The sequence below is a fragment of the Polistes dominula genome, unplaced genomic scaffold (genome assembly GCF_049000335.1).
Source record: "Polistes dominula isolate Pdom_NZ unplaced genomic scaffold, Pdom_raw_medaka contig_16, whole genome shotgun sequence".
In the NCBI taxonomy this organism is placed as follows: Eukaryota; Metazoa; Arthropoda; class Insecta; order Hymenoptera; family Vespidae; genus Polistes; species Polistes dominula.
In genome coordinates, this window is record NW_028301040.1 from 3951100 (window position 1) to 3962500 (window position 11401).

Genomic DNA, 11401 nt, shown 5'->3' on the forward strand with positions numbered 1-11401 from the left:
TGTACATATACATATACATGTTTACATTGGTACGCGTACGTAAAGACAGACGCTGGCCGCTCGCCCGTTTTCATTCATGATTTCGCGAAAGTGAGAGAGTAAAAGAGAGAGAGAGAGAAAGAGAGAGAAAGAAAGAGAGAGAGAGAGAAAGAAAGAGAGAGAGAGAGAGAGATGCCGATAGTGGCGACGTGACGACGCCGACGTCGACTGACGCCGACTGACGACGCCATGACCTCTGACGCCTATCTATATGTGCCCTTCAAGATGCTTTTCATCCCTTAGTGTGAATATATTTTTTACTTAATTAATTCATTTTTTTTTTCAATAATTATTTATTATTTATCATTTTGTGATTAATAAATTATATTTTTTGAAAAAATATGGTCAATAGAAAAATTAAAATGGCTGAGATTTGGAATATATATTTAATTTCATTTATTTTTTGAATAAATATTCAATCACATAGAAAATAATTTTATAATATTATATATAAATTAAAATTATTTTAATAATATTGTTTATTAATTATGTGCGAAAGTAGATTAACATATTCGAACAAAATTTATTTGTAATATTTGTCATATAGTTGCTGAATTGACTTACGAAAAATCACGTGACGTGAAATTTGAAACGATTGGTCGGTCATCGTTACTTAGCAAAATGGCGTCGATTTAATAAGAATTTGAAATCTTAGCGAATTCACGATCGGTTATCACGTAATATTATCATCTAGAGCATGGATCAAAGCTATATAAAAGGAAGATGAAGTTTCATTTTATACGTTTAAAAGTCATAAGAGGAGAATGAGAATACACGTGATGTGAGATATTAAATCCGGTTTTTAGCGTGCACGCGACGCTCGTTAAGGAAACCTATTATTTTCTTCTACGAATGTATTTGTTGCATTTAGAAATTATAATAGAAAAGTAAGCTGTGTATGTATGATATTCTAGTTTTTTTTTTTGCAGAGAAAAATAAATAAATCTATTTGAAATATTTGTTCTTCATCTTTTTATTTGTTTTTTTGTTTGTTATTGTTGTTGAAAGAAGAATAAACCGAAAAAAAAGATTTAAAATGCAAACATTTATTTCTAAGAAATTCTAATTCCAAACGTGTTCTCTCCATTCGTGTGTGATGTAGTAGCAGCGTCAGATATAACTTAATATGCATATACATATTTGATTCACTTACTCGAGTAGTATGCTTGATCAGAGCTACGATAATTATACGACTAGCTTTTAATTTGATGTCGTTCTCTTTGAACAGAAGCGCCATCGTATCTACACGGTGTGCTGCGAATATTTTCTATGCGATTAGTTTTTTAAATGAAATTCATTCAACTCTATACGAATGTGTAACGCACACACACACACACACACATAAATTAATATTATTTTGAATCTATTCTACTATATTAGGTAGACCAAAAGGCTTTCAATTAATTTTTAATTTAACTTTGTTGCAATGTGTAAAAAAAAGTTCCTAGGATTGTAATCATAAAATTTGAAAAAAAAAGTTAGCCTAAAAATTTTGTTTAGCAACGTAAAAAAGTAATCGATGGTGAAAATAACTCGTGAACTTTATGTTGTAATTCACTTTGTTCACCGGATTGACGATCACGTGTTTACCGAGAACACTTCTCGCCCCCACACAAATAGAGCATGTTCTTGGAGTAAAATTTTACGCTATTTCTATAAATACGAGTGATTAACAAAAGTCAAACTCGCCAGTTTCCTTATCTTCATTCAGTTGAAGTTGAAAGGACGCGTGCCAACAAATTTTCAAAGAAATCTAATCCTGATCTTGCACTAAATGGTGGGTGGGTTAATGCCAAAACTTCTCATGTGATTTTAAAAGTCAATTATTCTTTTGGTAAAAAACTTTACAGGCTTATAGTTAGTTTTACAATTTGAACAAAAAATAATTAACGTAAAAAAAAAAACTAAAAAAGAATTTATATTTCAAACAACTCTAGGGATTTGTTCCCACCCTGTATTGAAAATGTGTCCTATAATTGTTGAATTTCAACCTGTTATATCTTTCTCTTCATTATTATTATATTATTATTATTTTGTTTTTATTTTAATAATTTATGTAGTTAGAGTCAAAAATAAATGACACCAAATTCGTTGGCAAGTGTCCAATGTTTTTTTTCCTTTTTTTTCTTTTTCTTTTTCTTTTTCTTTTCTTTCTTTATTTCTTTTTCTTCACGCGTCAACAAGGCTACTGGCATCGGGTCGCCATTGTGTTCAACTTCAAAGAAAGAAACTCTTATAAAAAGGGAGTCATTTTCCTCGAGTATAGCCACCCCTTTTTTAACACGATGACTACCGTAGTTGAGGTCACCACCCCAACCCAAACCTTCACCGCTACCACCACCGCTACCACCATCAACGGTTACTGCTATTCAATTTTATATTTGACTTTATTTCAAGCATTTAGAATATTCGGTTTGCTCATATTTCAGTCATATTGATAAAACAAAACAACATATTTATTTTTTTTTTTGCTTTATTACTGTATTATTCTTACTTAAAAGTAATAATAATTAATTTAAAATCGATTAGGAAAAATATGATATTCTTTTTTAATCGATAATACATCTATCCAAGATTTTGTATAGTTATTTTTTAAAGTACATTTATAAATAAATATAAATGGGATTGTAAAATGATCGTCGATAAAATAATTCGTTCTTTTAATTCAATAAAAAAAAAAATAAACAGTATATATAACAGTATATGTGCTTGTGAGTGTATGTTCAGGCCCATTAGCGACGTTTTATGGTGCGTATGAATAGAAGTCATAAATTCATCTATTAATTAAGATCAATCGGTTGCAAGTGTACTTGCTTGATAAGATAGAAAAAAAGAAAATAAATTAAATAAATTATTTCACACGCACAAACAAGGCCCTATTCATGAGTGTGCTAACACTCATGATGACAAAAAGTTCCACGTTATTTATTCTGTTGTATTTTGCATAAGGCTTTGCAAAATGTCGAAATGGGCCTAAGAACAATTTTTAATTGTATTATTATATTTGTAGTAAAGTAATGTTTTGCGTGTACAAATATAGGTACTGGTGAATCGGGCAAATCCACGTTCATCAAACAGATGAGAATTATTCACGGTTCCGGTTATTCGGACGAAGATAAGAGAGGATTTATCAAGCTTGTTTACCAAAACATATTCATGGCGATGCAGTCGATGATCCGGGCGATGGAACTACTCAAGATCGAATATGGCGACTCATCGAATATAGTTAGTATATCTGACAATAGATTAACTTAATTTCAACGTTTATTTTATTCCACAATTAAATTTATAATATTTCATTCTTTATATTATATATTTATTATTATATATAATTATAATATATATATACTATTATATATAATATTATTATAATAACAGTTTGTCACATTAATTTTTTAGCACAGTGGGTGAGCCAAATCCGTAGATAAGCGTTTTTAAATCAATTACTCTATTTCAAAAATGTTTAAGATAATTCTTTCACATTCTACAAATTCCTCAGACTTTAGTTTTACTATATAAACAAATGTATATAGTTTCCAAATTATTCTTGAAAGAAAAGAGGGTATAAATGATTTCTTAAAATTATTATAATCAACTTTTGAGTCATCTTTCTATACTTACAGATATTTTATAAATCGAATTGTTAAATGTCATATGTATGTTATTATTTTCGTCTATTTTCATCTAACATTATTTTCTTTTATCCAGGAAAAAGCGGAACTCGTGAGAGCAGTCGACTTTGAAACGGTCACGACATTCGAAAGTCCATACGTCGAAGCGATCAAGGACTTATGGAATGACAGCGGAATTCAAGAGTGTTATGATCGCAGACGAGAGTATCAACTAACAGACTCTGCTAAGTAGTGGGTATCTTTGTTTTTTTTTTTATATATATATATATAATTATATATGAAAAAAAGAAAACAATAGTAGCAAGAAAAAAAAATCATCGTCCTCGACTATTCTTCCACCTTATTTCCTATTTTATTTTTTTCCTTTTCTTTCACTTTCTCTCTCTCTCTCTCTCTCTTTCTTTTTAATCTCTTTTTTCTTTTTCTTCTTTTCTCCCTCTCCTTTTTCTCTTTCTATTTCTTTTTCTCTTTTATTCTCACTTTAGTCTATTTGAATCAAATTTGAATCTTGGACGGAAATCGTGAATATTAATCAAAAAAAAAAAAAAAAGAAAGGAACGATTATGACAATTTAATTAAAATAAAATAAAAAGAGGGAGAAGAAAATAAGGAAGGGAATGAAAGAGAAAATATCGTGATTACTTTTATAAAATAATAAGATGAAGATTAAAAAAAAAAAAACTATGAAGTAAAATGATGTCTCACTCGGTCGGTAACTATTACCACCCGAACACACATTTCTTCGATCGTAATAATTCATTACATTTAAACGATCTTCTAGATCACTTTTATATATCCTTTTATTTTATTGTTATAATCTAAAATTTAATAATAATAATAATAATAACAATATCAATTATTATTATTTCCAAACGATAATAATTACCGACTAATCCTTTTCTATTGTATACGTGATAGCATTACACGTACACATTCATACTCTTACGTGCTTGTCGTGGACACACACGCCATTAACTTGTGGCGGCAGAAATGAGAATTAATCCTGATCATTATCCTTTCTCTCTCTCTCTCTCTCTCTCTCTCTCTCTGTCTTTCTTTCTTTCCCTCTCTGTCTGTTTGTTTCTCTCTTTTACTCTCCCACTCGTGCGATTTAAGCGGACGTTTTGCAGGTTAATTATCAGAAGTGTATCTCTTTTGTCGACAAAACAAGAAAGAAAGATAAGAAAAATAAAGAAATCATTTCCTTGTTAATTTTCATCTTTATTTTTCTCATAGGCATTTACCAAGAAATATATGTCTCGTTATAAAAAATGTATATTATACACCATATATACATACATAAAAAAAGGTCCTTAAAATTTGTGCAATTTCTCTCTCTCTCTCTTTTTTTCTTCCTCTTTCTCATACACACACACACACACACATACATACATACATACATAGGACATACTATCTCTATCTCTGTCTATCTGTTTCGATCGATCGTCCCGTCGCACAGCACCAATAATAATCTCATCTATAAATCTATCTATCTATCTATCTATCTTTTTTTCTCTAAAATCTTATTTTTCATTTTTTCTTCTTCGACACTCTAATTTTATTTTTTTGTAATTTCTTTTATTTTTCTTTTTTTTTTTTCTTTCGGTTACAATTTATTTGTTTTCTTTCATTCCTATTGGACGACCGCTCCTCTCCACACGCATTAGGTATTGAGAACACGATGTTTCAGTTACCTAATGGAGATAGATCGAGTTGCGGCGCCATCATATCTCCCTACCGAACAAGACATTCTTCGTGTGAGAGTACCTACTACCGGTATAATTGAGTATCCTTTTGACTTGGAAGAGATCCGATTTAGGTATGTCTCTCGTTGTGCGACGAAAGGATGAAGCTGCCTGTGTGCCTGCCAACTACTACTTGCTGTCTTTTATTATTCTCTCTATTTCTCTCGCTCACACCAATCCCACCATCTCTCTCTCTCTCTCTCTCTCTTTTCCTCTATCTATCTATCTTTCTGCGTTTGCATTTATTTATCTGTCTCCCTTTCTCTTTCTATCTTATTTCTATTCTTTCTCTTTCTGTTTTTCCCCCACTACTTCTCTCTTTCTTTCTTTCTTTCTCTTTCTCTTCTCCTTTTCCTTTTGCATCTTTTTATCTGTCTATCTATCTTTCCATCTTTTTATCTTATTCCTATTCCTTTCTCTTTCTACTATCTCTTACTATTTCTCTCTTACTCTCTCTCTATTTGCATTGTGTCTGCATCCATTTTTGCAACTTTACTAATCGTGCAACTTCATACACAAACACCATGGGACTCGTAATTCGTTGAATAGTTCTGTCTGTTGTCTGTCTGTCTGTCTGTCTCTTTTCATTCTTTTTTTTTCCTCTTGGTTTATTACTCTCTCTTCTTCCCTTTTTCCTTCTACTTTTTTACTTTTCCTTTCCCCATTTATTGAAACCAACAAATTTTCCTCTTATCGTTTCAGTCCACTTCTGAGGGGTCAGTTTTTTTTTTCATTTTTTTTTTTTATAATTTGTATCTCTTTTTATTTATTTATTTTTACTTTCTTCAGGGATTCTCCAATCGAGTTTGAGATTTATTTCTCTCTCTCTCTTTTGTTGTTGTTGTCTTCTTCTTCTTTTACTCTTTTTACAGGACACATTTGAGAAAGGATTTAAACAACAACAAAAACAAAATTATATTATTGGATTGTTGTTATTTGTTGAGATTTATATATAATTTTTTCCCCTCTCTTTTTATTACTATCTATTATCATTTTTATTTTTATTGTTAATATTTATATATATATATACATATATATGTATATATTTATACATCATTTAAGTATATACCCTAATAGTACAAAATATTGAAAAATATTAAATATACATGTATTCAATTTTTTTTTAATATTTTGTGCTACTAGGGTATGTATTTATATATATGTATATTTGCATGGCATGCACTGTGTCAGACTGTTGCTTCGTTTGTTTTTACAGTTATCTTAGTGACCTAGAACGTATTGAAAAGCCTGATTTTCTTCCTACCGAGCAAGATATTCTTCGGGCTCGAGCTCCCACTACCGGCATTATAGAATATCCATTTGATCTGGACTCCATCATATTTAGGTACTAACGCAAATATATATTTACTTTTTTATTTTATTTTATCATATATATATAATTTTTGTTCTTTTTGTTTTATTTTGTATATTATTTTTCTTTTATTTTTTATTTTTATTTTTATTTTTATATGATCACAGTGACTATTTTGCAATATTTTTTTTAATCATCAATTTATCAATTTGAACATTTACAGTTTACATATAAATTTATTTTTTATCTTATACTACACATTTTTGTTGTCTTCTTTTTTGTTTATTTTTTTTTTTTTAATTTTGTATTTACACATATTTCGTACTCTCTTTTTTTGTTTTGTTTTTGTTAGAGGATATACACATTACACACGTTTTATCTTTGTTTTTATTTTTTACCGCGCATTGTTTACATTCACATTTATTTCTTTTATGGGCCAGTGATATTTATATTTCTTTTTTTTCATTTTTATATTTGAAGAATATTTTCTTTTTTTTTTTTTCTAATAATTTAAATAATTCATTTTAGTTTTTGTCTTTTTTTTTCTTTTCAAATTACTTTCCTTTCTTTTTCATCAATATTTTACAGCGAATGGAATAATAATAAATCCACAAAAGTAGGAGTTCCAATAAAATTAATAATACAGAAATAAAAAAAAAATGATAAAAAAACAAACAATATGTATATAGTAAGCGCTATAATATATACTCGCTCGCAATATGGCTGTTTTGTGTTGTGTGTTCGGTGTTTTTTCCTATTTTTTTTTTTCAAAATATACAGCAAGATCGTTGCTGCTTCGTTATGAATGTATTTACACAAATCAGCACGATTCACATAATTACGATTTCCTTTTTCTTTTTCTTTTTTTTTTATGCATTAATCTAATTTCTTGTATATAAGAAAAAAAGAAAGGAATAGGATCAAAAAATCGTTCTCTCTCTCTTTCTCTCTTGCACATTGCATAAATGTTATTTTATATGCATGAGTTAATTAAAAGAAATAAATAATTAATAATAAAAAAAAAAAACAAGTCCATGTTTTTCTTTTAACACTTTAAAACAAAAAAATAAAACATCACTGGCATGCTTATGCTTATCTATTCTAATTTATACTAATTTCTTTGCATAATGTATTTTTTTTCTGTATATTAATAAAAACGTGTCGATGTTTTAAATATTTTAATTATGGATGAATGAAAATTGTATACATGTACGTGATATAATTTTTTATTTAGAGTCGGTTAATACGAATTCTTTTTTTTTTTTGTTTTTTTTTAAATATTTTTTTTTATACATAAAAAAAATGCAATATAGTTGTTCCAAATATCGAAGAAAAAATTTTAATCCATTTAATATATTTTGCAGGATGGTAGATGTAGGCGGACAGAGATCGGAAAGAAGAAAATGGATTCATTGTTTTGAGAACGTCACTTCCATTATATTTTTAGTAGCTTTAAGTGAATACGATCAAATTTTATTCGAATCGGAAAACGAGGTAAAAAAGGAACACCCAATAAGTCAACTTTTTCTTTTTGTTTTTTTTTTTTTTTTTTTTTATAAGAACATTTTTATACAGACTAACATAATGTAATTATATTTTGTAATTATAATTAATTTAATTGAACGTATATTAATTATTGTATTTTTCTTCTTTTTTTTTTTTTTTAGAATCGAATGGAAGAAAGTAAAGCGCTTTTCAAAACGATTATAACATATCCCTGGTTTCAACATTCTTCCGTTATTTTGTTCCTAAATAAAAAAGATCTACTCGAGGAGAAAATAATGTATTCTCATCTGGTGGATTATTTTCCTGAATACGATGGTAAGTTACATTTCATTTATTTATTTAATATATCTATCAATCTATCTTTCTTTTCATTTCCTACAATTATTAGTTCAATTATCGTTGCAAAAAACTACACATCATATCAAAGATACAAAAATCTTTGATACGTCGATTATATTAGAAATACAGTAACCACGTCCTATATATTATTTATTTATTTTCATTTGGCAAGAAAAATGTTCAACGAGATTAGTCTACGTTTAAAAAGAATTTCTAGGAATAGTAAACGATGTATAGATGAGTGGACATTTGTCTAAAATAAGAACAATCAATTTTGTTCAATGATATATTCACTGAAATACGTATTACTAGGTACATAGTGCACAACAAATCATTTTATTAGACAATCAATAAGTTTTATGGTATAGGCCCAAAGCAACAAGATGTACCGGCCAGGGAATTCATCTTAAAGGTCTATCTCAATTCGAATCCTGATCCTGACCGCATGTGCTACTCTCACTTCACGTGTGCGACAGGTCTGTTTAAGTGCAACTTGTCACCTGGCCAAACAATTGTTTTGTAGCAAGTTTCTCGTAGAGCAATTTTTTCAATTGACCCAGTAATCGTAAAACGTGCAGTTATCATTAAAGCTTTCCCCCTTATTTGGTACAAAAGAATCTATATATACGTATATAAATATAAGATGCACATATCTATCTTCTGTATTAATAATATGTATCAAAATCTTTCACTCTATCTCTCTCTCTCTCTCTCTCTCTCTCCTCTGTCTTGATTTTTTCTTTTAATAACTAATATCTCTCTCTCATCCGTGATTTATAGTATTACGTAGAATTAATATACAGAATATCAAATGATTCCAATGATACATGTATTATTGAACCGGTATAAACAAAATTTATTATTGATCCGAACCATTTGTCCACAGTGAACGAAGAATTTTTCATTAGTACGATACAAACCTAAACAAGTACATATATATTTTTATTTTGGAAAATATCTATACATATATATATATATATTTTTTTTAAATTTTATTTATTATTTATAATATACAGGATGTTCTGTAAATGGTGGTACAAACAAGTATGGGTAATTCTATGTGAAAAATTAAGTCGACAATGTAGAATTAAATTTGAAAAATAAGTTTCAAACAAAAGTTTATACAAACCAATTTTATTTTACATTGTCAACTTATTTTTTCATATAGAATCATTTCCTGTTTTCTTGTATTTTCAGTTACAGAATCCCTTGTATATATATATATATATAAGTATTTATCATCTTTATGTAAGATATTTAGCTTATTACTGGTGCTTTCGAAAGGCTTCTTTGACGTATGCTGCAACTAATTAGATAAGCTGCCCTTGGAACACACATTTATATTGGATTTAAGCAAACTTAATTATTTGATTTAAATTCCTCCTCTATATTCCGTAATACTATCGTATTTAATTACTCTAGAATATTCACCAACACGTTTATACACCACCATCGTCATTGAGAACTTCTCTACGCATTTTACAGGATTCTTTTGTCTATTTTATACACACATATAACATTTGATAGCTCCTTTTTTTTTTTTTTTTTAAGAGAAATATTATTTATACGACTTCATTATTATATTTACAGCAAAAAGGTCTGTGGTATACAGACATATTAAATAATTTATCATTTATTTCAATTTGTTCTTCTTTTTTCACACAAATTTTATTATTCGCACTGGATAAAATTGTATTTAGGATACGATCTTGTGAAATTTAGTAAGAAAATAAAATTGAATTCACGAGTAATAATTATATTACTAATATTATTAATTCTACATATCTATAATGTTATCACTAACGAATTGAATCACCTTAATTAATTAACCATAAATCTTTTTGCTTTTCCAACCAATGTAGAAGTAATATCTCAGGCTATTTGCTTGCTGTAAATTTCACAGGCCCACAAAGAGATGCCATAGCTGCTAGAGAATTTATTCTAAGGATGTTTGTCGATCTAAATCCAGATAGTGAGAAGATTATTTATTCTCACTTCACATGTGCCACAGGTAGGAAACATTCAAAGTTGTTCAAACTAAATCTCTTTTTATATATATATACAGAGGATGTGTCCAAAGTTTTTTTTTTTTTCGAAAAAACTTAAGATACTCTGTATATACAATTGTATATCTTTTATACGTATGCCTCGTAATATTGCTTTTGGGAATGTTATGTGCTGTAGCGTGTATCTTGCCTGCATCCTTCTATCTCAGGTGTGTGTATAATTCTTTAATTATTAAGTTTTTATATTAACAAATGAATTTCTTTGCTTTTTTTTTTTTGAGAAAACTAATCTAGGAAATAATGTGATCAATTATAATTGCATGCTGCTTGTGATGATTGGGATCTCATTTATCAGATACGGAAAATATCAAGCTTGTGTTCTGTGCCGTAAAGGATACGATTATGCAGACTGCTCTTAAGGAATTTAATCTTGCCTAATTACGACCATATATGGACGAATTTTTTCAATTACGTTTTATTATATATATATATATACACATACGTACACATGATGTGTTATAGGTGATTTTTTGTCTACACACGTTAAAATTGCTTCTACTACTCAAAACATGCGTACACATTTTTTACATTATGTTTATCTTATTATCATGCGAACACATTAATATATTATAGATCCAAATAATAGATTGAACTTATGTATTAATTTTTTTTAAATGCTATAAGAATGCCAATTTCCATATTCCTTTTTCAATAAACATATAAAATTTGTTCTTTTAATGTTAAATACTCTATTTCTGGTTAAGGGTTATTTATTGCATGTATACAAACACAATAATATTTCTCATTATTTGTAACATTTCC

The 11401-nt window shown here is 28.4% G+C and overlaps 1 protein-coding gene across 7 annotated transcripts in view; it reads left to right on the forward strand.

Moving 5' to 3' along the window:
* Positions 1-11401, forward strand: part of Galphaq (G protein alpha q subunit) — a 30344-nt gene that overhangs the window by 14249 nt on the left and 4694 nt on the right. The window contains exons 2-9 of one of the 7 annotated variants that reach the window (XR_016177318.1): positions 3080-3264; positions 3748-3902; positions 5362-5490; positions 8093-8222; positions 8396-8549; positions 10477-10584; positions 10758-10788; positions 10935-11401. The exon at positions 10935-11401 is cut by the window's right edge and continues 201 nt beyond it. Coding sequence is in view for 4 of the 7 variants with exons in the window: in XM_089174670.1 (XP_089030796.1) it covers positions 3080-3264; positions 3748-3902; positions 5362-5490; positions 6633-6761; positions 8093-8222; positions 8396-8549; positions 8942-9049; positions 10477-10584 (1098 nt within the window). In the remaining 3 variants the exon portion in view is untranslated. Of the gene's footprint in view, positions 1-3079; positions 3265-3747; positions 3903-5361; positions 5491-6632; positions 6762-8092; positions 8223-8395; positions 8550-8941; positions 9050-10476; positions 10585-10757; positions 10789-10934 lie in introns of all 7 variants that reach the window. The other 6 variants (XR_016177317.1, XM_089174670.1, XR_016177319.1 and 3 more) reach the window with 6 other exon arrangements.